General features: G+C 45.8%; 1 protein-coding gene across 1 annotated transcript; it reads left to right on the forward strand.

Annotated features, from left to right (window-relative positions):
• Positions 1–6,161: 6,161 nt before the first annotated feature.
• LOC121462877 (zinc finger protein 136-like) lies at positions 6,162–24,978 on the forward strand. The gene is made up of 4 exons (XM_041674847.1): positions 6,162–6,313; positions 21,596–21,722; positions 22,066–22,126; positions 23,050–24,978. Exons 1-4 carry the CDS (start codon positions 6,311–6,313, stop codon positions 24,170–24,172), a joined length of 1,314 nt encoding a protein of 437 aa, XP_041530781.1. The 5' UTR covers positions 6,162–6,310; the 3' UTR covers positions 24,173–24,978.
• Positions 24,979–25,403: the final 425 nt, after the last annotated feature.

The following is a 25,403-nucleotide window of genomic DNA, read 5'->3' on the forward strand; positions in this document are numbered from 1 at the left end:
CATCCAGACTTAGGAAGGTATGCATCCAAATGGAATAGGATCCCAAAAATCCAGGACATGCAGTAGAGACAAATCCCAGTGCCATTATCATTGGCCCCTCAGTCTGCCCCAATTGTCAGCCACATTCAGAGGGTCCTGTTTAATCCCATGCTCATTCAGTCCCAGTCCATCTGGAGTTGGTGAGCTCCCATTAGCTCAGGCACACTGTCTCAGTGGGTGGAGCAACCCCTTGTGGCCTTGACTTCCTTGCTCATCTTCTCCCTCCTTCCGCTCTTCAACCTGCATTTCCGGCAGAGCTCAACAGCAGCCAGGAAAACAAGTCTCTCATTCGTCAACAAAAGGCTTTCATCTCCATTGGCCTGATTCTGGGCCTTTAACTTTGGTTTTTGGAGACAGGGTTTCTCTGTGGCTTTGGAGCCTGTCCTGGAACTAGCTCTTGTAGACCAGGCTGGTCTCAAACTCACAGAGATCCGCTGCCTCTGCCTCCCGAGTGCTGGGATTAAAGGCGTGGGCCACCACTGCCCGGCTGATTTTTAAATTCTTAAGGTCTACTCAGGTTCTCAGTAATATTTGCCTTGCTCACTTTTAAACTTGAGGAAAGTTCCTGCTTGCTAAAAAAACAACAACAACAACAACAACAACAACAAAACCTGTTTATCTCTGAAAGAGGAACTTGTGACCCTTCCTGTGATTGCCGCCTATTGTCAAGGTCAAGGCTGGCTTCCTCAAGCCCTGAGGACAAGCCACACCTCAGCTAATTTTCCCACTGAATCTCCTGTGCGCCACAGAGTATAAAAGGTGTAATCTTTTTTCAATAAGCTACACGGGAAGCCATATTTATTTACCCTCAGATTCTGTCAGTTGTTCGTTCCCCACCCCCACACATCTTTGGGACCTGAACCCCACAGAGCTGGTCTCTAGCACAGGGCCCTAAAGATGATTTTTCACAAGTTCTTCTAAGATAGCACCACGGCAATGCAGCCCAGCCAATCAAGTTAAAGCTTTCCTCCTGCTAAGAGAAGTCAGCTGGACCTACGCCCCCTTAGCTTCTGGAGACCACCTTTCACACTGTCCTTCACAGGAAGTAGCCAGTGGGGAATGCATCGTACCATCTTCTGATCTGTTGTCAAGTTCTGGAATGAAAGCTTAATGACCTAAAAGACTCAGGTGGACTGTGAGGCTCTGGACAGAAAAACTGACCTGGCTGATGTCACCTGGGTATAAAGGTCTGTGCTGTCCCTTTAAGAGACAAGCCATGCCCACTCCCTCCTCCCCTCCACTGCAAGCTCATCTTCAGCTTCCAGCCTGAGTCCTTCCCTTCTCTCTCTCTCTAAGAGGCAGCTTCTGTCTCTCCCTTCTCCCCTTCCCCCCTCTGCTTGTCTCTCTCTCTCTCTGCTCTTCCCCCTTCTCCCCTTCCCTTCCATAACCCAATAAATAAATATCCAACTTGACTCTGCATGACATGCCTATCCATGTCTCCATTTCTTTTTTAATTAATTATTTACTTATTTATTAAAGATTTCTGTCTCTTCCCCGCCTCTGCCTCCCATATCCCTCCCCCTTCCCCAATCAACTCCCCCTCTCTCATCAGCCTGAAGAGCAGTCAAGGTTCCCTGAGCTGTGGGAAGTCCAAGGACCTCCCACCTCCTTCTAGGTCTAGTAAGATGAACATCCAAACAGTCTAGGCTCCCACAAAGCCAGTATGTGCAGTAGGATCAAAACCCAGTGCCATTGTTCTTGACTTCTCAGTAGTCCTCATTGTCCGCTATGTTCAGCTAGTCCGGTTTTATTCCAGGCTTTTTCAGACCCAGTCCAGCTGGCCTTGGTGAGTTCCCAATAGAACATCCCCATTGTCTCAGTGTGTGGGTGCACCCCTCGCAGTCCTGAGTTCCTTGCTCATGCTCTCTCTCCTTCTGTTCCTGATTTGGACCTTGGGGTTGTAGTCCGGTGCTCCAATGTGGGACTCTGTCTCTGTCTCCTTTCACCGCCTGATGAAGGTTAATATCCAGGTGGATGACTATATGTTTGTCTTTGGGTTCACCTTCTTATTTAGCTTCTCTAGGATCATGAATTATAGTTATGGTTAGAAACCAAATATGAGTGAGTACATCCCATGTTCCTCTTTTTTGGTCTGGCTTACCTCACTCAGGATAGTGTTTTCTATTTCTGTCCATTTGCATGCAAAATTCAAGAAGTCATTGTTTTTTTTTTTTTTTGATTTTTCGAGACAGGGTTTCTCCGTAGCTTTTGGTTCCTGTCCTGGAACTAGCTCTTGTAGACCAGGCTGGCCTCGAACTCCCAGAACTCCCAGAGATCCGCCTGCCTCTGCCTCCCGAGTGCTGGGATTAAAGGCATGCGCCACCACCGCCCGGCTGAAGTCATTGTTTTTTACTGCTGAGTAGTACTGTAATATGTATATATTCCATACTTTCTTCATCCATTCTTCCATTGAAGAGCATCTAGGTTGTTTCCAGGTTCTGGCTATTACAAACAATGCTGCTATGAACATAGTTGAGCATATACTTTTGTTGTATGATAGGGTATCTCTTGGGTATATTCCCAAGAGTGCTATTGCTGGGTCGAGGGGTAGGTTGATCCCGAAATTCCTGAGAAACCGCCAGACTGATTTCCAAAGTTGTTGTACAAGTTTGCATTCCCATCAGCAATGGATGAGTGTACCCCTTTCTCCACAACCTCTCCAGCAAAGGCTATCATTGGTGTTTTTTATTTTAGCCATTCTGACAGGTGTAAGATGGTATCTTAAAGTTGTCTTGATTTGCATTTCCCTGATCGCTAAGGAAGTTGAGCATGACCTTAAGTGTCTTTTGGCCATTTGAACTTCTTCTGTTGAGAATTCTCTGTTCAGCTCAGTGCCCCATTTTATAAGGAAGTGAAAGATCTATTTGACAAGAACTTTAAGTCTTTGAAGAAAGAAATTGAAGAGGACACCAGAAAATGGAAGGATCTCCCTTGCTCTTGGATTGGGAGGATCAACATAGTAAAAATGGCAATTCTACCAAAAGCAATCTATAGATTCAATGCAATCCCCATCAAAATCCCATCAAAATTCTTCACAGACCTTGAGAAGACAATAATCAACTTTATATGGAAAAACAAAAAACCCAGGATAGCCAAAACAATCTTATACAATAAAGGATTGTCTGGAAGCATTACCATCCCTGACTTCAAACTCTATTACAGAGCTACAGTATTGAAAACAGCTTGGTATTGGTATAAAAACAGAGAAGTTGACCAATGGAATCGAATAGAAGACCCGGACTTTAACCCACAAACCTATGAACACCTGATTTTTGATAAAGGAGCTAAAAGTATACAATGGAAAAAAGAGAGCATCTTCAACAAACTGTGCTGGCAAAACTGGATGTCAACCTGTAGAAGAATGAAAATAGATCCATATCTATCACCATGCACAAAACTCAAGTCCAAATGGATTAAAGACCTCAATATCAGTCAGAACACACTGAACCTGATAGAAGAGAAAGTGGGAAGTACTCTATAACACATGGGCACGGGAGACCACTTCCTACGTATAACCCCAGCAGCACAGAGATTAAGGGCATCATTGAATAAATGGGACCTCCTGAGACTGAGAAGCTTCTGTAAAGCAAAGGACACTGTCACTAAGACAAAAAGGCAACCCACTGACTGGGAGACGTGTGGCTGTGGGCAAGAGTCAGAGACATGGATAGGAATACCATGCAGAGTGAGGTTGGGTGGATTATGGAAGGGAAGGGGGAGAAGGAGAGAAGAGCAGAGAGAGAGAAAGAAGAGAGAGGAGAGAGAGAGAGAGAGAGAAAAAACCAGAAGGGTGAAGGGGAGAATGGAGGGAGGCAGAAGTTGCCTCTTTAGGGGAGAGATGGAAAAGAGGAAGAGACTCAGGCTGCAAGCAAGAAGGAAGATCTGCCTGCCTCAGTAGAGGGGGGAGTGGGAGGGGCTTATCAACTTGTCAAATGAAGCATGCCAACCCAGGGCATGGCTTTGTGCCTCAAAGCTCACCCTGAAAAGCACTGGGGTTACAGTGGATCCCGAACACCCAGGGTAGTAACCTGCCGGCTAATAAAGACTTTCTGTTAATTCCAACATCGAGAATAAGACCACTACCACAATTTGAACCAAATTTAAAGCAAGCTTGATTTTTATTGGGGTGTACCCAAGAGCTGGCCAGCCTAAGTCAGGTTAAAGAGAGCAGACCCAAATTCATCTCTTGGGGTCCTTTTAAGGAGTGAGATCACTAGTAGTTTCACAGAAGGGAGACAATGGGGCAATAAGGAAATACAAAAGTCGCATTCTCAAAAATAAGTCAGTGGTGGCTTTATAATCCAAGCACTTGGGAGGCAGTGGTGGTGCATGCCTTTAATCCAGCATTTGGGAGGCAGACAGGAAGGTCTTCCTGAGTTCAAGGTCAGCCTAGTCCACAGACCAAGTTCCAGGACAGCTAAGGCTTTTACATAGAAAAACCTGTCTGGTGTGTGTGTGTGTGTGGGGGGGGGGGGGGAGGAGACGACAAAGGTCAAGGTCATGGGTTGGGGAAGGTCAGGTTCCAGTAAACAGCAATTCAGCTCTCACAGTAAATAGAAACCTACTTTTAAAACACAGCATGATGGCTCCTGCCTTCAAAATGGAGTCAGGCAGGCTCCTCAATTCCATTGGCTTAATTCCATGTCTGAAGAGTCTTCTTTGGTGAAGACCCCCATAATATTTCTGATTAAAGAACATTTCAGCTTCTGGACCCGCCTGTCCGCTTTCAAACGTTACCAAGTCTCCGCCATCAATCCCTAACAAGGAACTTTATCAAGCAACGCTGCACAAAGGGACCCAGCACACAGTGGTGTAACTACAGCTCTTGGAGGGAGGGCAGGTCAGCTGAAACCTTGACTCCCTAGAGGCTCTTTGTCTTTTAATCAGGGCCTCTGAGAAAGCCTCAGATTGGCCTGGCCCCCAACAGGTTTCTCTTTGGGTGGAAAGTTCCATAGCCTTAACCCAAACAGTTTCACTGTAGCCCTTGTTGGCCTTGAACTCCTAATCCTCCTGTCTTCCCAGTGCGGGTGCTAAAAGCTGGAAAAGACTCCATTTCTGTGTTGGGCCCTTTTGGAACCTTGAACTACACTCCAGCACCCAGGAAAAGCTGAAGGCTGTGGGATCCTCTTTAGGGTAAGTATTAGCTAATGGAGAAACGTATACACGAAGTTGCTGACTGCAGCCCATTCCCCCACCAGTAGTCAGAGAATGTTGACCACCCAACTTCCTTATCAGCTGGGCAATATTTAAAGCAGCCCCTGGATTAGCACAGGGTCAGCAGATGTCTGGAGGACATAACCAGGACTGTTGCTATCCCCCTTCGATACTAATAGCCTATCAAGAACTAACAGCTGAGCTTTACCCAATCTTTAGCCAGTTATGATATAGGATATGTAATTTTATATTTTGATACTGAAACTTGTGACTGTTTTATGGTTTTTGTCTTTATAAACCCTTTACAATAGTAAACGGGGTCCTTCTCCCTCCATCTGCTGTGTCTGTGAGACTGAGGACCCGTGCTAGCCCGTACTTAATAAACGAAACCTTGTTTTTGCATTTGGAAGTGTGGCTCCGTGGTGGTCTTCTTGAGGGTTCCTAGGACTCAGTCACAACAGTGCCAAGTTGTGTGTGCCATCACACCCAATTTTCCGTGAATAAATCTGGCTTTTTTTTTTTTTTTTTTTTTTTGTTGTTGTTGTTTTTCGAGACAGGGTTTCTCTGTGGTTTTGGAGCCTGTCCTGGAACTAGCTCTTGTAGACCAGGCTGGTCTCGAACTCACAGAGATCCGCCTGCTTTTCTTGTGTCCTCTTTGGAGACAAGGTCTCCTGTGGCCCAGGCTGACGTCCACTGTGAAACCAACAATAGCCCGCAACTCCAGCTGCTCCAGACTTTACCTTCAGTCTGGTGCACAGGCGCACCCAGATCCCAGCGAGCAGTGGGACGCCTCTGGACAGCAGCCAGGCCTGGGCAGGACTGCGCTGGATCGCACCGGTGTCAGTATCGTGCTGGTCCTGTCCATCAAGGAACAGGGACTCGCTGGAGCCAATCAGAATTGCGTATAAGGGGAGCCGTCCAATCGACAGCGGGCAGCCGCCTTTCCGGTGCCTTCCTGTTCGGCTCGTGTCTGCCCGTGTCGGCTGCAGCGGGGCGCTTATGGTCGGTGGTTGCGCCCAGCGGAGCGCACGGAGATCGGAAACGCATATCGGCTGCAGCGCTGCGCACACGGTCGGTGGAGACGCCCAGCGGAGCGCACGGAGATTGGAAACGCGCCATGGTGAGTGTGGCGAGGAGACGCCGGTGGGAGGCTGAGAGGCCGGGGACTCTGCAGTCGGCTACTCGGAAGTTCCCGGAACTGCGCGTTTGCAAACCACTCTCCCGGAGTCCGCAGCCAAACCGCAATGGAAAAAGGGGCCGCCGTGTTTATGTGTGTTCAGGTGTTCAAGTGGAAAGGGAGACATAGGGCCCTCTCTGGGGCTGTTTCTAGAAATGTTTAGTGTTTTAAATTACACTTATTTGTAGGGGTGGGCCGGTAGGGAGGTCCGAGTCCGGTCCCGGCTTGCACCGTGTGGATCCTGGGGCTCGAACGCAAGTCCTCAGACTTTGCAGCAAACACCTTTTCAGCTGAACCATCGCGCAGGTCCCTTCTTTTTCTTTTTCCCTTATTGTTTTTTCCCTTATGTGCATATTCACAATCCAGGTGAGACCATGTGCCTAGGATGAGAGAAAGGGAACTAAGTCTTCCTGGGGTGGAGAGATGGCTCAGAGGAACTGAGTTCAATTTCCGCAGGCAGTCACGTGGTGACTCAGCCATCTGTGATGGGATCGGATGCCCTCTTCTGGCGTGCAGACAGCACTCATACATTTTCCCCAACAGAAAAATTACAACTTGTTGGAAAATTTTCCCATCATCTGTTGTATGTCCCCCCCCCCCATTATATCACAAGCAAAAGGGGTGGGGGTTGAAGGTCACTATAACCCCGCCTGGCCAGGACTATTTCCTTACCGGTGTAAGGACCCAGTGCCAACAACAGAAAGGAGAGCAATGAAATAATACAGGGCATGCTAGAGCTTCAGTGGGGCCGCAGAGGGACAAAAAGTCTCCATAATCTTGTGAATGGCCCAGTGTGGGTGCTGGGAACTGAACCCAGGTCCTCTGGAAAAGCAACAAGTGCTTATTACCACTGAACCATCTCTCCAGCCCCTTAAGATTGGCGGGAAGGGGGCGGGGTCCCCCTCTCCCTCAAAGATCCTTCCTGACTCCCGGGTGCCAGGGATTAAAGGTGTGGCCACTACCATGATCTCAGAATCTGATCATTTTAGCCTCAAGGTTTTTGGTTTTTTTGAGACAAGCTTTCTCTGTGTAGCTTTGGAGCCTGTCCTAACAATGCTCTGTAGACCAGGCTGGCCTCGAACTCACAGAGATCCACCTGCCTCTGCCTTCTGAGTGCTGGGATTAAAGGTGTGCACCACCACCTCCCAGTTTAGCCTCAGTCTTTAGCATGGTCCTTCTCCCGGTCTCTACTGCCTCCTTCCCTCCCTTTCTCTGTCCTTCTCTCCCTCTTGGGAACTTAAGTTCTCAGGGAGTTACCAGGAAACTGATACCTGAAGCCTTAAATTCCAGGCCTGCTTAGAACCCCCGTTCCAGCGCCTAGCTTGTCCGCAGGCAGTGTCTGGGGCTCAGGCTCTCTGCTAGACGAGAAGCTGGAAAGCACCTTCTCTGTCCTTACAGTGACTGTAAAGGAGGGACCGTGTGGCCTCGGGCCAGGGTGGGTTAAAATTCAACCTGTTTGATTTTCGGGATCCAGCTTTTTGTTGGGTCTAAAATGTCCCCATAATTGAGTAGCAAAAGTGCTGTTACCCTCTGAGGCATCTCTACCACCCCATAATAAGAGACCCATATGCACCTCTTTCCCTCCCTCGTCTGCTGAGTCTCTGTTCTCTCATACTCCATGGCTTCTTTATTTTGTTGTGATTGTGTGTATGTGTGTGATTTGTCTGTATGTGTGCCAGAGTGCAGGTACCTGCAGAGGACAGAGGTTCCAGTCTCCTGGAGCTGGCATTAGAGGCAGTGTGAGCTACCCAACGCGGGTACTTGGATCCAGCTCATCTCTACAGCCCCTCGTGTCTTCCTTGGTATGTGGGTACCAGGCATGGAGGCCCAAGCATGCAGTCCCAACACTGAAGTAAAAGGAGAAGGCCAGACTCAGTTGTTGGCTTCTAGGTCAGCCTTAGCTACATGAGACCTCATCTTCAAAATATGCATTGACACATGGTGGCTCACAACTGTCAAAGTAAAAGGGGGAAAGCAGATTTATTCTTAATAAGCCAGGCATGGTGGTATGGGCCTGAATCCCCAGCATTTGGGAAACAGAAACCAGAGAATTAAGTTCAGGGGCAGCCTGGATTACAAAAGAATTTGGGCCCCCCAAACACAGTTATTCCTGGCCTGTGGTCTCACTGCTGAGAAAGCAGAAGGAGAGAAGTGGAGGTCAAGGCCCCAGCTGGAGCTACTGAGAAACTGAACAAAAAACAAATAAGGAGCCAGTCGGTGGTGGTGCACACCTTTAATTCCAGCCCCGAGGAGGCAGAGGCAGGTGGATCTCTGTGAGTTTGAGGCCAGCCTGGTCTACAAGAGCTAGTTCCAAACAGGCTCCAAAGCTACAGAGAAACCCTGTCTGGGGGGAGGGGGGCGGTGCAAGCAAACAAATAAGGAGATAAAATGCTAAGTACAAGTAGGTTGTGACCTTATTGGAAGGAGTGTAGGACTAGGAGAGGGGAGCACACACTGAGGTTAGACAGAAGAGGGTGTGTGCATGTGTATATTCCCTGTGCCGATAGAGGCCAGAAGAAGACATTGCACACCTTGGAACTGGAGTAACAGATGGTTATGTAGGTGCGAGGAACCAAACTCTTGAGTTCTCTGCAGGAGTAGCAAGTGCTTTTAAATACTGAACCATGCCTCCTTTTATGTATATGAATGTTTGCCTCTGTGTGTGTGTGTGTGTGTGTGTGTGTGTGTGCGCGCACGCACACCATGTACATGCCTGGAGTGACAGATGACTGAGCTACCATGTGGGTATGGGACCAAACCCAGGTCTTCTGGGAACAAGTGCTCATAACGGCTGGTCCATCTCTCCACTATCCCCGTCTATACCCCTTTTCACACTAATTTGTGCCTCTCCTTGTATCAGTTTTAATATATTGTTTCTTTCTTAGAATTGATTAATTACAGTCAAGTTGTTAAATATGTGGAACTGGTATTGTTTATGATACTCCTTTGTGGTCCCTTTTATTTAGACTTTTATCAGTGGGTCCTTTTATCACAGGTATCGGTGGTTTCCAGATTGTCTTTTTGTGCATTTTATTGTGTGTGTGTGGGGGGGTGTGTGGGTGTGGGTGTGTGTGTGTGTGTGTGTGGGTGTGTGTGTGGGTGTGATATATGCACCTGTGCCGTAGAGTGCATTGAAGGTCAGACACTCAGAAATCAGTACTCCTTCCACCGCGTGTCTCCCTGATTGAACTTCATCCCCAGGCTGGGCTGCAAGCACTTCCTCATGCCCACCGTCTCTTTTTCAGTTTGACAAGAATTTTATCAAATCTCATCCACCTTTTCAAAGAATGGGCTTTTCCTTTTGTTGTTTTCTTGAGTTTAATTTCTCATGTTCGCTGGGCATGGTGGCACACACTTTAATCTCAGCACTGGGGAGGCAGGCAGATCTCAGTGAGTTCGAGACCAGCTTGGTCTACAATGGGAGTGCCAGGACAGCCAGAGTGAAACCCTGTCCTGAAAAACCAAACAACAACAACAACAAAAAGAACGGTAACTTCTCATGTTCTTGGGATTGTCATAGTTTCCAAGATATGTGTGTGTGTGTGAGCCAGGTAGTGGTAGCACACGCTTTTAATCCCAGCACTCAGGGAGGCAGAGGCAGGCAGATCTCTGAGTTTGAGGCCAGCCTGGTGTACAGAGTGAGTTCCAGGACAGCCAGAGATATACAAGGAAACCCTGTCTGGAAAAAAACAAAACAAAGTGTTACATGCCTAGGAAGGCCGGAAGAGGGTGCTGGATCCCCTGGAGCTAGGCTTACAGGTGACTGCTGGGCATCCCCTTGGGTAAGTGCCGCAGCAGTAGAGCTACTACCACCTACCCCCACCCCCATGTAACCCGACACCGCGTTAGAAACACCTGTAAAGGTTTGCAGGTTTTGTGAACAGCTGACCGCATAGCTTTGTTGGATGCGAGTATTCCTTGTTTCTCTCTAGATTTTGTAGTCTGCAGGTACTTTAGGTGTTCCACTCTTTCAGGTAGTGCTAGAAGTACATGTATCTCATTTCATATATTTTATTTTCCTTATTTTTTTTAAGGGAAAAGGTTTATTTCAGCTGAGTTCCTATTTGCAGTTGATCATGGAGGGGGACATCACAGCTACAGGAGCTGGAAGGAGCTGGCCATCTTTGAAATGACTGGCTTTTATTTATGTGCCTCTGGATGCTATGGGACGACAGGCTGTGCCACCAACACCTGGCTTCTGTTTCTTCACCATCTCTGTTGATTGTTTGAGTTTTTGTTTTAAAATTGCGTGTGGGGGGGTTGTTTGTGTCTGTGTACCACATGAATATAGTGCACACAGATCAGAAAAGGGTGTCAGATCCCCTGGAACTGGACTTAGATTGATGTGAGCTGCCGGGCGATGGTGGTGCACGCCTTTAATCCCAGCACTCGGGAGGCAGAGGCAGGTGGATCTCTGTGAGTTTGAGACCAGCCTGGTCTACAGAGCTAGTTCCAGGACAGGCTCCAAAAAGCCACAGAGAAACCCTGTCTCAAAAAAACCAAAAAAACAAAACAAAAAAAAAGATTGCTGTGAGCCACTGTGCATCCTAGGGATTGGACAAAAAATGCTCCTGACCACCAAGCGCCTCTCTAGAGCCATCATCAATGATGATGCTGATTGTTGGTGTGGGGTACACATGCCATCAGACGTGTGTACATAAAAGAATAACTTAGAGGAGTTGGTTCTCTCCAGGGGTCCGGCTCGGGTCACAGATTTGCCCATTATGCAATTGGGCCTACTGAACAGTCCGGCCAGGCCCCTGGTGTGATTCTCTTGTTATTTAAGTTGTTGGGATCCCTTCCCAAATCCAGATCCTAGATACCAGGAGAGGTTGAACCGTGTGAACTGGCTGCTCACAGACCATCTTGGAATGCTTATTCGCTCCTTCGGCACTGCAGACAGTAGCGCTGGCACTGCAGACAGCACTGGCACTGCAGACAGCACTGGCACTGCAGACAGTAGCGCTGGCACCGCAGACAGTAGCGCTGGCACCGCAGACAGTAGCGCTGGCACCGCAGACAGTAGCGCTGGCACCGCAGACAGTAGCGCTAGCACTGCAGACAGCACTGGCACCGCAGACAGTAGCGCTGGCACTGCAGACAGCACTGGCACTGCAGACAGTAGCGCTGGCACCGCAGACAGTAGCGCTGGCACCGCAGACAGTAGCGCTGGCACCGCAGACAGCACTGGCACCGCAGACAGCACTGGCACCGCAGACAGTAGCGCTGGCACCGCAGACAGCACTGGCACCGCAGACAGTAGCGCTGGCACTACAGACAGTAGCGCTGGCACCGCAGACAGTAGTGCTAGCACTGCAGACAGCACTGGCACCGCAGACAGTAGCGCTGGCACCGCAGACAGTAGCGCTGGCACCGCAGACAGCACTGGCACTGCAGACAGCACTGGCACTGCAGACAGTAGCGCTGGCACCGCAGACAGTAGCACTGGCACCGCAGACAGCACTGGCACTGCAGACAGCACTGGCACCGCAGACAGTAGCACTGGCACCGCAGACAGTAGCACTGGCACCGCAGACAGTAGCGCTGGCACTGCAGACAGTAGCGCTGGCACCGCAGACAGTAGCGCTGGCACCGCAGACAGTAGCGCTGGCACTGCAGACAGTAGCGCAGTGTTTGGTCCAGTGTTGAGGAGACAGTAAGCCCCAGCTGGATGGCTCAGTAGGTGAAGGTGCTTGCTGCCAAGTCTTGTGACCTGGTCCCTAAGACCCACATGGTAGAAGGACAGAACTGCTCCCAGTGGGTTGTCCTCTTGTAAGCACCCACGCTTACTCACAGGCTACCTGATACAGCAGCCAGGAAGACTGGGGCTGTGACAGTTTTGCTGAGAGCAATCAGACTTTTTTATACCTTTATCAGAAAGAGAATATAGTGGCCATTGCCAGGATCAGTACAGTTGTAGTTGCCAGGATACAGTGATGTTTGCAGAGTTTACAGACTACACAAGATGAATGTCTAAGACAATTGTCCGGAAAGCTCCCGTGCTTCCGTGATTTCTAAGGGATCACACAGAGAAGCACAAGGCAGTCTGAGAGCTTCACTGCCTGAGGGAGGAACTGAGAGGCACAAGGTGCCCCAGGAGCCTTGGACTCTAACCTGGAAAACCTTTGATGCATTCCTCTCAGGGCAGCTAGGCCAGGCTATCTCCAGGGTTCCCTACAAGTCACCCTTTTTTGTTTTTTTAATTTTAGGGTAAGCAGACATAGAGTAGCAAGTCAATCTCAAGGCTGTAATGCTTCCCAGATAACCAATAACAAACCTTCCAGAGACATTCTTTGGACTATAGTTTAGAAGTTTAGAGACCAAAATAATAACAATAACCAAAATTCTTTGCTAGGTTTTGTGCAGCAAATTTGGGCAAGAATGGCCTCACTGCTGCAGAATGTTTTTGGGCCTCGCCAAACAACTCAGGGTCTTGGTCCTTTGGCCTCAGAGGGCCACCAGGCGCACACACACACACATACACACACACACACACACAGGCAATATTCATGTATATAAAAGGAGGCATGGTTCAGTACTTAGAAACACTTGCTGCTCCTGCAGAGAACTAAAGTTTGTTCCTCGCATCTGCATAATCATCTGTTACTCCAGTTGCAATGGGTGCAATGTCTTCTTTTGGCCTCTGTTGGGATAGGGAATATACACCATACACACACACACACACACACACACACACACACACACAATCTGTCTCGCTAACCTCAGTGTGGGGCCTCCCCCCAATTCCCAAACTCCTTCCAATAAGGAACTCAAGTTTCAGGGCTTCTGAAACCCGCACACTGACTTACATGCAGGGAAATACCAATGAACATTAAATACAAATAAACTATATTTTTTAAAAAGAAAATAAAATATTATTAGGAGTAGCCATGATACCTTTCGCCCCCTCTTTATTTATTTATTTTTATTGAGAAAAGGAAAAAAAACAAGTTTCCGCCTCCTCCCAGCCTCCCATTTCCCTCCCCCCTTCTCCCACCCTTCTCCCCCTCCCCCTACTCCTCTCCCCCTCCCTCTCCAGTCCAAAGAGCAGTCAGGGTTCCCTGCCCTGTGGTAAGTCCAAGGTCCTCCCCCCTCCGTTCATATCTAGGAAGGTGAACAACCAAACTGGCTAGGCTCCCACAAAGCCAGCACATAAGTAGGATCAAAACCCCGTGCCATTGTCCTTGACTTCTCATCAGCCCTCATTGTTCGCCCTGTTCAGAGAGTCCGGTTTTATCCCATGCTTTTCCAGTCACAGTCCAGCTGGCCTTGGTGAGCTCCCAGTAGATCAGCTCCACTGTCTCAGTGCACCCCTCGTGGTCCCAACTTCTTTGCTCATGTTCTCCCACCTTCTGCTCCTCATTGGGACGTTGGGAGCTCAGCCCAGTGCTCCAGTGTGGGTCTCTGTCTCTATCTCCATCCATCACCAGATGAAGGTTCTATGGTGATATGCAAGATATTCGTCAGTATTGCTATAGGATAGGGTCATTTCAGGTTCCCTATCCTCAGCTGCCCAAGGAACTAACTGGGGACATCGCCTTGGGCTCCTGGGAGCCACTCTAGGTTCAAGTCTCTTGCCAACCCTAAGGTGGCTCCCTTAACTAAGAATTGTGGTTCCGTGCTCCCCTATCCAACCTTCCTTTATCCCAATCATCCTTTTTCCCCAGTTCCCCCCATCCTCCACTTCTCCATTTTCTCTCCTCATCTCCCCTTACCCCCATCCCACCCCACCCCCAAGATCCCAATTTTCTCCCCGGCAATTATGTCTACTTCCCATAGCCAAGAGGATAACTATATATTTTTCCTTGGGTTCACCTTCTTACTTAGCTTCTTTAGGTTCACCAATTGTAGACTCCGTGACCCTTATTTATGGCTAAAAACCAATTATGAGTGAGTACATCCCATGTTCATCTTTTTGGGTCTGGGTTACCTCACTCAGGATAGTGTTTTCTATTTCCATCCATTTGCATGCAAAATTCGAGAAGTCATTGTTTTTTACTGCAGCATAGTACTCTAATGTGTGTATATTCCACACTTTCTTCATCCATTCTTCCATTGAAGGACATCTAGGTTGTTTCCAGGTTCTGGCTATTACAAATAATGCTGCTATGAACATAGTTGAACAAATGCTCTTGTCATATGATAGGACATCTCTTGGGTATATTCCCAAGAGTGGTATTGCTGGGTCCAGGGGTAGGTTGATCCCGAATATCCTGAGAAACCGAAACACCGATTTCCAAAGTGGTTGCACAAGATTGCATTCCCACCAGCAATGGATGAGGGTACCCCTTCCTCCACAGCCTCTCCAGCAAAGGCTATCATTGGAGTTTTTTATTTTAGCCATTCTGACAGGTGTAAGATAATATCTCAAAGTTGTTTTGATTTGGATTTCCTTGATCGCTAAGGAGGTTGAGCATGACCTTAAGTGTCTTTTGGCCATTTGAACTTCTTCTGTTGAGAATTCTCTGTTCAGTTCAGTGCCCCATTTTTTAATTGGGTTAATTAGCATTTTAAAGTCTAGTTTCCTGAGTTCTCTATATATTTTGGAGATCAGACCTTTGTCTGTTGCGGGGTTGGTGAAGATCTTCTCCCAGTCAGTAGGTTGCCTTTTTGTCTTAGTGACAGGTTCCTTTGCTTTACAGAAGCTTCTCAGTCTCGGGAGGTCCCATTTATTCAATGATGCCCTTGATGTCTGTGCTACTGGGGTTATACATAGGAAACGATCTCCTGTGCCCATCTGTTGTAGGGTACTTCCCACTTTCTCTTCTATCTTTTTCAGTGTGTTCTGACTGATATTGAGGTCTTTAATCCATTTGGACTTGAGTTTTGTGCATGGTGATAGATATGGGTCTATTTTCATTCTTCTACAGGTTGACATCCAGTTATGCCAGCACCATTTGGTGAAGATGTTTTCTTTCTTCCATTGTATACTTTTAGCTCCTTTATTGAAAATCAGGTGTTCATAAGTTTGTGGGTTAAAGTCCGGGTCTTCTATTCGATTCCATTGGTCGACTTCTCTGTTTTTATGCCAATACCAAGCTGTTTTCAATACTGTAGCTCTGTAATAGAGTTTGAAGTCAGGGATGGTAATGCCTCCAGACGATCTTTTATTGTATAGGGTTGTTTTGGCTATCCTGGGTTTTTTGTTTTTTCATTTAAAGTTGATTATTGTCCTCTCCAGATCTGTGAAGAATTTTGATGGGACCTTGATGGGGATTGAATCGAATCTATAAATTGCCTTTGGTAGAATTGCCATTTTTACTATGTTGATCCTCCCAATCCAAGAACAAGGGAGGTCCTTCCATTTTCTGGTATCCTCCTCAATTTCTTTCTTCAATGCCTTAAAGTTCTTGTCAAATAGATCTTTCACTTCCTTGGTTAGAGTTACCCCAAGATATTTTATGCTGTTTGTGGCTATCGTGAAAGGTGAAGCTTCTCTGATTTCCCTCTCTGCTTCCATATCCTTTGTGTATAAGAGGGCGACTGATTTTTTGGAGTTGATCTTATATCCTGCCACATTACTAAAGGTGTTTATCAGCTGTAAAAGTTCTTTGGAGTTTTAGGGGTCGCTTATGTACACTATCTTATCATCTGCAAATAACGAAAGTTTCACTTCTTCCTTTCCAATTCGAATCCCCTTGATCCCCTTATGTTGTCTTATTACTATTGCTAGAACTTCAAACACTATATTGAAGAGGTATGGCGAGAGTGGACAGCCTTGTCGTGTTCCTGAGTTTAGTGGGATGGCTTTGAGTTTCTCTCCGTTTAATTTGATGTTAGCTGTCGGCTTGCTGTATATAGCTTTTATTATATTTAGGTATGACCCTTGTATCCCTAATCTCTCCAATACTTTTATCATAAAGGGATGTTGAATTTTGTCAAATGCTTTTTCAGCATCTAATGAAATGATCATATGGTTTTTTTCTTTCAGTTTATTTATATGATGGATTACATTGATAGATTTTCATATGTTGAACCAGCCCTGCATCTCTGGGATGAAGCCTACTTACTTGATCATAATGGATAATTTTTCTAATGTGTTCTTGGATTCGGTTTGCCAGTATTTTGTTGAGGATTTTTGCGTCGATGTTCATGAGTGAGATTGGCCTATAATTCTCTTTCTTGGTTGAGTCTTTGTGTGGTTTTGGTCAGAGTAATTGTAGCTTCATAAAAGTAATTTGGCAATGCCTCTTCTGTTTCTATATTGTGAAATACATTAAGGAGTATAGGTATTAGGTCTTCTTGGAAGTTCTGGTAGAATTCCGCATTGAAACCATCTGGTCCTGGGCTTTTTTTGGAAGGGAGGTTTTTGATAACCGCTTCTAATTCTTCGCGACTAACAGGTCTATTTAGATTGTTCACCTGGTCCTGGTTTAACTTTGGTATATGGTATTTTTCTAAAAAAGTGTCCATTTCCTTTACATTTTCCAGTTTTGTGGCATATAGGCTTTTGTAGTAAGATCTAATGATTCTCTGAATTTTTTCTATGTCTGTGGTTATGTCCCCCTTTTCATTTCTGATCTTATTAATTTGCGTGTTCTCTCTCTGTCGTTTGATTAGTTTGGATAGGGGTTTGTCAATCTTGTTGATTTTTCTCCAGGAACCAGCTTTTTGTTTCATTGATTCTTTGGATTGTTTTCTGTGTTTCTATTTTGTTGATTTCAGCCCTCAGTTTGATTATTTCCAGTCTTCTACTCCTCCTAGGTGAGTCTGCTTCTTTTTTTTCTAGAGCTTTCAGGTGGGCTGTTCAGTCTTTGTTCTTTCCACAAAAGATTGACCCGAGGGTTATGTGGAATGCCTATGATGTGGGTTGTATCAAATGGTTGGCAAAATTGCTGAAAAGATTTGGCAGTGTATACAGGAGAATTGTCAGTTTTCAATATTTTATAGGGGCATAAATTTTTATTATTTTGGCAGAAAACAAAATATCTCTATAATAAAGGCAAGTGAAACAATGTGGGTTTTTTTTTTTGATCTTTTTAAAGCAGTAGGCACAAGCCTGGTAGTGGTGGCGCACGCCTTTAATCCAGGATCTCTTAGTTCAAGGCCAGCCTGATCTACAGAGAAAGTTCCAGGACAGGCTCCAAAGCTACAGAGAAACCCTGAAAGAAAAGCAGTAAACAACAAACTTTTGACATAAAGTTGGACTGTGTTATTTCTTTCTTGTTGAATGACTGCCAATAGTTGAGGCTCTTCAAGGCCACAGCCAGAAATGATCCTTCAGTGTGTGAAGGCCCAGTGTAAGGACGAAGCAGATATAAGAAGGACAGATGGCACTTTGGCATGCAGCGTTAGCATTCTCAGGCCAGCTGCTGGACAGTAACCATTCCTGCCTCCCCTGCAACCCCGAGAAAGATGGGAAACGAAGTCTCGCTCTGTCACATCAGGGCCCCCGTCTAAGTTTAGAAAGTTCCTCTGTCTTTCTTCCAGAATCTGATGACTAACACTGTGCTCCGAGTACCATTTGTCCATAATCCTCAGGAGGATGTGTGAGCATCACAGTACCTGTCTTCTCCTCAGGAGGGTGTGTGAGCATCACAATACATGTCTCCTCAGGAGGATGTGTGAGCATCACAATACATGTCTCCTCAGGAGGATGTGTGAGCATCACAATACATGTCTTCTCCTCGGGAGGGTGTGTGAGCATCATAATACCTGTCTTCTCCTCGGGAGGGTGTGTGAGCATCACAATACATGTCTTCTCCTCGGGAGGGTGTGTGAGCATCACAATACATGTCTCCTCAGGAGGGTGTGTGAGCATCACAATACATGTCTCCTCGGGAGGGTGTGTGAGCATCACAATACATGTCTTCTCCTCGGGAGGGTGTGTGAGCATCACAATACCTGTCTTCTCCTCGGGAGGGTGTGTGAGCATCATAATACATGTCTTCTCCTCGGGAGGGTGTGTGAGCATCACAATACATGTCTTCTCCTCGGGAGGGTGTGTGAGCATCACAATACCTGTCTTCTCCTCGGGAGGGTGTGTGAACATCACAATACATGTCTTCTCCTCAGGAGGGTGTGTGAGCATTACAATACATGTCTCCTCAGGAGGGTGTGTGAGCATCACAATACCTGTCTTCTCCTCGGGAGGATGTGTGAGCATCACAATACATGTCTCCTCAGGAGGGTGTGTGAGCATCACAATACCTGTCTTCTCCTCGGGAGGGTGTGTGAGCATTACAATACATGTCTCCTCGGGAGGGTGTGTGAGCATCACAATACATGTCTCCTCAGGAGGATGTGTGAGCATCACAATACATGTCTTCTTCTCAGGAGGGTGTGTGAGCATCACAATACATGTCTTCTCAGGTGGGTGTGTGAGCATCACAATACATGTCTTCTGTTCATATCTCAGCTGCAGGCATGTTATTTGGTTGGTTTCTGAATTCTAAGATGTCAGTTTCTTTAACATCTCTGAATAAGTCAGTCCTGGACAATACATATTTACCCCCAGTAAGACACACTTTAGCAGTTGGTTTTTGTTAGTTTTTCTTGCAACAAGGGATTGAATCTCACAGGCCCCATGGAATTAAAAATGTTAATAGGTTTCCTTTGAAGTTAAATATCCTAGAAATCTAGTGTAAAATATAGCAAGACTAGAAACTAGGGTCATATTAATTTCTGTTCCACTGAGAAAACAGAGGGTTGGATGAAGCTTTTCTCGATGCTTCAACCTTGAAACAGTCTTGAATAAGTAAGAAGCAGTTACAGTGTTTGCATGGCCATTTAAATCCTTAATTTTCTAAATTACATGTACCATCTGAATTTTCTTTTCGTTCTTCATTTGTTTTACATCCCAACCACAGTTTCCCTTTCCTCCTCTGCCTCCCCTCCATCCTCTCCATTTCTGTTGGGAAAAGGGCAGGCCTTCTGTGGATAGCATAGTGAATAGGCATGGTATATCAAGCTGTCCTAAGACTAAGCACCTTGCCTTGTATTGAGGCTGGGCAAGGCAACCAGTAAGAGGAAAAAGTTTTATCCTGATCTCTATACATGTTCACAATATGAGACTGACACACCAAAAAAATGTACAATTTTAGAACTATAAATAAAGCCTGTTTTGTGCGTGCCACACTGAAGGTATCATGCTTGTGTTTTTTTCATTTTGTCACATTAAAAGCACAGCATTTCACTGTCTTTATTGTTGTCATCATTAGTGAGGTTGCCACCTGGCTTTTATAAAATAAATAAAAAAGAGCTGGGCGGTGGTGGCACCTGCCTTTAATCCCAGCAGCTGGGAGGTAGAGGGAGGTGAATCTCAATTATTTCAAGGCCAGCTGCCTGGTCTACAAAGTGAGTGCCAGGATGTACGTGTGTGTGTGTGTGTGTGTGTGTGTGTGTGTGTGTGTGTGAGAACTTAGAGGCTAAGGACAAGATTTTTTAATATTCCATCTTATTAAACATATTCTGTTGCAAATTGCTTAGATTATTCTGTGTAAAGCTATAAGAAAATAAACCATGTGGTTTTAATGTCTTAAAAAAAAAGACAAGCTTTTGCAAAGATCCTCCATTCAGAGGAAAGAAAAGGTTCCCCAGAAATAGAAACAAGAAGAGACGGTGTAAAGGGAGCACCTGGTCCATTCTGAGTGCACAGACTTGCTAAAGACCCTTAACGCTTAAATAAAGCAGGTGTAAAATTCCTGAGTTATTGTTCTGGCTTGTTAGGATCAGGCGTTTCCCTCAGCTGGGAAGAGAAAGTCACCTCATGTTGTCTCCTGGGCACAATGCATCAGAGACTTGTCCCCTGCGGTAGGAGTTAATTCTCCTATGGAGGATGAGAACACACACACACAACAACAACCTTAGTGAGAGATGAAGTGAAGCAGGGAAGTTTTCGTCCTGAGGAACTGCACTTCATGGAGAGGGGTTAAGAGCAGAGGAAATTGGAGCTGTAGGTAGCGGAGCAAAATACCACATGGAGGAGGAAAACTCCGCAAGAGAGACACTAAACACTCCGTGTATCTTCGGGTTTCGACTTTTCTTAATCCCCGTGTTTTTTTTTTTTCCTAATCACTTTCATTTTTAATTTTAACTGTCTTTTGTTTTGTTTTTTAATATTTTTGAGGGTTTCTCTGTGGAGCTTTGGAGCCCGTCCTGGAACTCGCTCTGTAAACCAGGCTGGCCTTGAACTCACAGAGATCCCGCCTGTCTCTGCCTCTGGAGTGCTGTGGCTGGATTTAAAAGTGTGCACCACCTTGCCCAGCTACAAATAATTTTTTTAATGTTTGGAGTTATACACACTATTGTCTGTGCTTACAAATGAAAGGCTGCTCCTTCTGTTTATCTGTCCTAATCAGCTGTGATTGTCAACTTGACCAGCCTAGAGTCATCTGAGAGGGAGTCTCAGTTGAAGGATTGCCCACACCAGACAGACGTGGTCTTCTCTGTGAAGAAAATTGTCTTGATTATAGATTGATAAAGTACAATGCAGCTCACCGTCAGCAACAACATTGCCTGGACAGACGGTCCTGGGCAGTATATTAAAAAAAAAAAAATAAAACTAGCTGAGTAAGAGGCTTCACACAAGCTAGCAGTGTTTCCCCGTAGTTTCTGTCCTCAGTTCCCACTTGAATCTATGCCCTGGTTACCCCCAATGATGGACTATAACCTGGAAGTATAAGCCAAGTAAACTCTTATCTCAGTTAACTTTTCTGTTGCTGTGAAGGGGCACTATGACCAAGGCAACTTAGAAAAGAAAACATTTAATTAAGAGCTTGCTTACAGTTTTGTAGGGTGAGTCCTTGACCATCATTGCAGGGAACATGGTGGCAGGCAGGCAGGCAGACATAGTACTGGAGTTGTAGCTAAGAGCTTCTATCTGATCCACAAACAGGAAGCAGAGCACATTGGGAATGAATGGCATGCATGGGCTTTAAAAGCCCACCCCCAGTGACACCTCCAAATCCTTTCTTAAAAAGTTCCACCGACTGGGAACCAAGCATTGAAATATGTGAACCAGTGGGGGCATTCTCAATTCAAACCATCACACATTCTTTCTTCACCTAAGCTGCTTTTGGTCAGAGTGTTTCATCACAGCAACAGAAATCACACTAGAACACTATTTGTTTCGTGAAATTACAGTTGCAGTGTAGGAAGAAGTGTAGATGATAGTTCTCATTACCAAGTCCTGGAACTGATTGAAGCATTATCCTCTCAGCCTGGTATCAATGAACAATGAATACCAGCAGCTTATTTGTGGTAATGTATTCCCATATGTTTCAGGATTCGATAACCTTTGAGGATGTGGCTGTGTACTTTACCCAGGAAGAGTGGGCCTTGCTGGACATTTTCCAGAAGAATCTCTACAGAGATGTGATGCAGGAAACCTACAGGAACCTGACTTCTCTAGGTGAGCATGACATTGCTGCTTCTTGCCCCGTCGCTTTGTGGAGTGCTGGATGCACATGCTCAGTCAGGCTTGGGCTCATGCACTAAGCATTTAATAATCACTTTATATGGGGCTGGAGAGATGGCTCAGAGGTTAAGAGCATTGCCTGCTCTTCCAAAGGTCCTGAGTTCAATTCCCAGCAATCACATGGTGGCTCAGAACCATCTGTAATGGGGTCTGGTGCCCTCTTCTGGCCTGCAGGCATACACACAGACAGAATATTGTATACATAATAAACAAATAAATATTTAAAAAAAAATCACTTTATACTTTTTTTTTTAATTATTCTGTGTTTGTATTTTAGGAACAGAATGGGAACAGTGGGATTTGGACACTTACTACAGAAGTCTGAAGAGAAACCTGAGGTATTGGACACCCACAAATAGCTGTGGATCATTGGATATTGGGAAAATATTAGAAAGAGCACAAATTCAAACTAGTTATTCTTCTAAAAGCAGTCTTCGTACACTCAGAAAATGAATGCTTGTATGTGCTGTGGATATTTGAGGTTGGCAAAACAGTCTATGTAAAAGCAGTATTAAGACCTTCCAGCTAGGGCCAGAGCATTCAGATATGTGAGCCTGAGGAGGCCATTCTCATTCAATTACCACATGCTCATCATTCGAAACAAACAACTAAGGGGACTGGAGAGGTAGCTTGGGTTAAGAGCACCGGCTGTTTTTCTAAAGGACTCGGGTTCAGTTCCCAGCACCCACATGACAGCTTAAAACTGTCTGTAACTCCAGTTCCAGGGGATCTGATACCTTCAGCAATGTACATAAAGTTAAATATATTATTAAAATATATAAAACATAAAAGAATTTTTAAAAAGTAATAACAAAATCTTTAAAAATAATAGGGAGCGTTGGTCCAGCCAGCTTTCAGACCCTTGACTCTTCTTACGTGGAAGCTGGGGTCAGGTGGGCAGGGTGCAGCACATGCTAGACTCTGCAGGAGGTGTCTGTAGGCAGCAGTCTCGGGGATGGGGAAGCTGCGTTGCTAGTCTTTGCACACACTGGTCTGGCGCCTGTAATACTTGAACACACTGTCAGTGTTAGCACGCAGCCTGGAGGAAGGCTTTACCACGCTGTACCCATGTCAGCAATGTGCATTCATTCGGGATTTTGTCTCTTTACACATTTACTCCAGGACTTCCTTGTCTGCCCACACTGTGGGGCATCAATGCCTAAAATACCTTGTGAATGTTTCCAGTATAAATCTAATATCTATTAATAAGTATGATTGTTAATAAGCAAACTCTTAAGATTATATTTCTTAATTCTTACAGAATCCAGATGGTAAAGAGAGACCATGAACTTAGAGACAGTGACCAAGGCAGAGAAACCACAGCTCAAGATCCAGTCGGTATCACAAGCAAGAAAATGCCCGGACCAAAGCTTCCTGAATGTCAGTCATCCCTAAAAAGGCCTGCTACGTTCAACCCTCAAAACAGACCATGTGACTATCAGAAATATGTAAAGAAATACTGTGAGTGTAGAGCATGTGGTAAAGTCTTTACCTGTCCCAGCTCCCTTAAAAATCATAAAAAGGTCCACAGTAGAGAGAAACCTTATAGATGTCCGCATTGTGAGAGAACCTTTAGTTATCACTTCTGGGCTGAAAGGCATATGCTGACTCATAGTGCAGACAGGCATAAATGCAAGCTGTGCGGGAAAATATTTCCTAATGCTGATACCCTTCGGGGTCATAGAAAAATTCACTCCGGAGAGATGCCTGAATGTAAGGATTGTGGGAGAATGTTCTGGACTTCCAGCTCCCTCGAGTTGCATAAAAGGCTTCATACAACAGAAAAACTTTATGAATGTAAACACTGCAGGAAAACCTTCAAGAATTATTGTTCCTTTAGACTACACGAAAGGATTCACACTGGGGAGAAACCTTATGAATGTAAGCAGTGTGGGAAAACCTTCCGACATTCCAGCCATGTTAAAGCACATAAGAGAACTCACACTGGAGAGAAGCCCTATGAATGTAAGCAGTGCGGGAAGACCTTCACTTCTGGGCATTGTGCAAGAAGACATTTAGGGACTCACAGTGGAGCCTGGCCTTACAAGTGTGAGGTGTGTGGGAAAGCTTATCCGTATGTCTATTCCCTTCGGAATCATGAAAAAAGCCATGCCGAAGAGAAACTTTATGAATGTACGCAGTGTGGGAAAACCTTTAAGTACCGTGCTTCCTTACGAAACCATTTGACCACTCACACGGGGGAGAAGCCGTATGAATGTAAGGAGTGTGGGAAAACCTTCAGCTGTGCCAGTTACCTTCAGAATCACATGAGAACACACGGGCAGCCCTACAAATGTGAAGAGTGTGGTAAGGCGTTCTCATACTCCAAGAGTCTTCGAAAACACATGAATGTACACAGTCGATTGGTGGGAAGCTTTAAGTGAGTTAGAGGTCGATTTAAGAAGAAGAAGTACTCCACACGTTCAAGCTCATGTTCAAAATGAGCCTGTGAGTGCAGTGAGTCTGCATTGGTTTCGGTGAGATGGGCCACAGCTTGTGCCAAAGCCAATGAGTTGAAAGCTGTTGGGAAGCTTTTGAGCACTGTGGACTTAACTGGAGATGGATACTGACCTGGGAAAGCTTTTTGCTCATTCTTTGTTTGTTTGTTTTTTTTTCTTTTTCTTTTTTTTTTTTTGGATTTTCAAGACAGGTTTCTCTGTGGCTTTGGAGCCTGTCCTGGAACTAGCTCTGTAGACCAGGCTGGTCTCGAACTCACAGAGATCCACCTGCCTCTGCCTCCCAAGTGCTGGGATTAAAGGCGTGCGCCACGGCTGCCCGGCTTTCTTGATGGATACATGGGATGACAGTGGAGAGAAAGTCTATCACTGTTAGCAGAATGGGGAACATTTTTCCTTGAATTTCAGTGTGGGGAAGTCTTCACTAGCCTCCACCACAGACCCAGACTGTACATGGAGGAACACTTGGACTCCTACAATGTTAACTAACATGTTCAAGTCCCCAAATCTCATAACCCTAAGAAGTATAAAACCCGCTGGTGTCAGTATACTGTGGATTTCTGATTCTTAGTCATAATTCTGTTGCTGCTTTTTGTGTAGTTATAACTTTTAAGTACTTTGGTAATTATTGGATCAGTAAAATCTGACTTTGTAAATGTCCAGATTTTTGCCATAGTCCTCGACTGTTCAGGTGTGGCTGTACTTGGTCATTTGTTTTCTAATAAAAATGTCTTTTTCCAGCACAAAATTTACTCGGTCCTTTGTGCTAAAATAGTGCTGCTTTTCATGCTTGTTGTGTAGTGGGAGGGAGGTGTGTGCACTTGTCAGCTGCCTGCGGGGCCCGGAAGAGAGCACTGGATCCCCTCAAACTGGTCTGAGGTGATAGAGAAGCTCTGAGTCCTCTCTCCAGCCCCGCCTGTTTCTGGGGAGGTGTCTCAGAAGCAGCCCTGGCTGCAACATTGCCACTACGGATCTGTTTGTTCGTGGATGTTGCTTTGACAATTGGCTTTCCTTGGGGGAGCCATTCAGCGGCTTAGTGTCCTGGACTCAGAACCCTAGCACTGCAAGCGAGTTGGTGCTGTGTGAGTCAGATGGATTTCTGAGTGGAATCACGTAGGGTGGGCATTCCTGAACTAGCCGTTCTGGAATCCTTTGCTGT

This window comes from Microtus oregoni, unplaced genomic scaffold (assembly GCF_018167655.1).
Source record: "Microtus oregoni isolate MIOR12 unplaced genomic scaffold, Mior012 000025F_ref0000491, whole genome shotgun sequence".
Lineage (NCBI taxonomy): Eukaryota > Metazoa > Chordata > Mammalia > Rodentia > Cricetidae > Microtus > Microtus oregoni.

What these genes read in the sequence shown, in the direction of transcription:
- LOC121462877 (XM_041674847.1), top strand. An exon ending in CAGGAACCTGACTTCTCTAG is followed by an intron (nt 21,723 to 22,065) that starts GTGAGCATGACA and finishes TTTGTATTTTAG; the next exon opens with GAACAGAATGGGAACAGTGG. An exon ending in AGTCTGAAGAGAAACCTGAG is followed by an intron (nt 22,127 to 23,049) that starts GTATTGGACACC and finishes TAATTCTTACAG; the next exon opens with AATCCAGATGGTAAAGAGAG.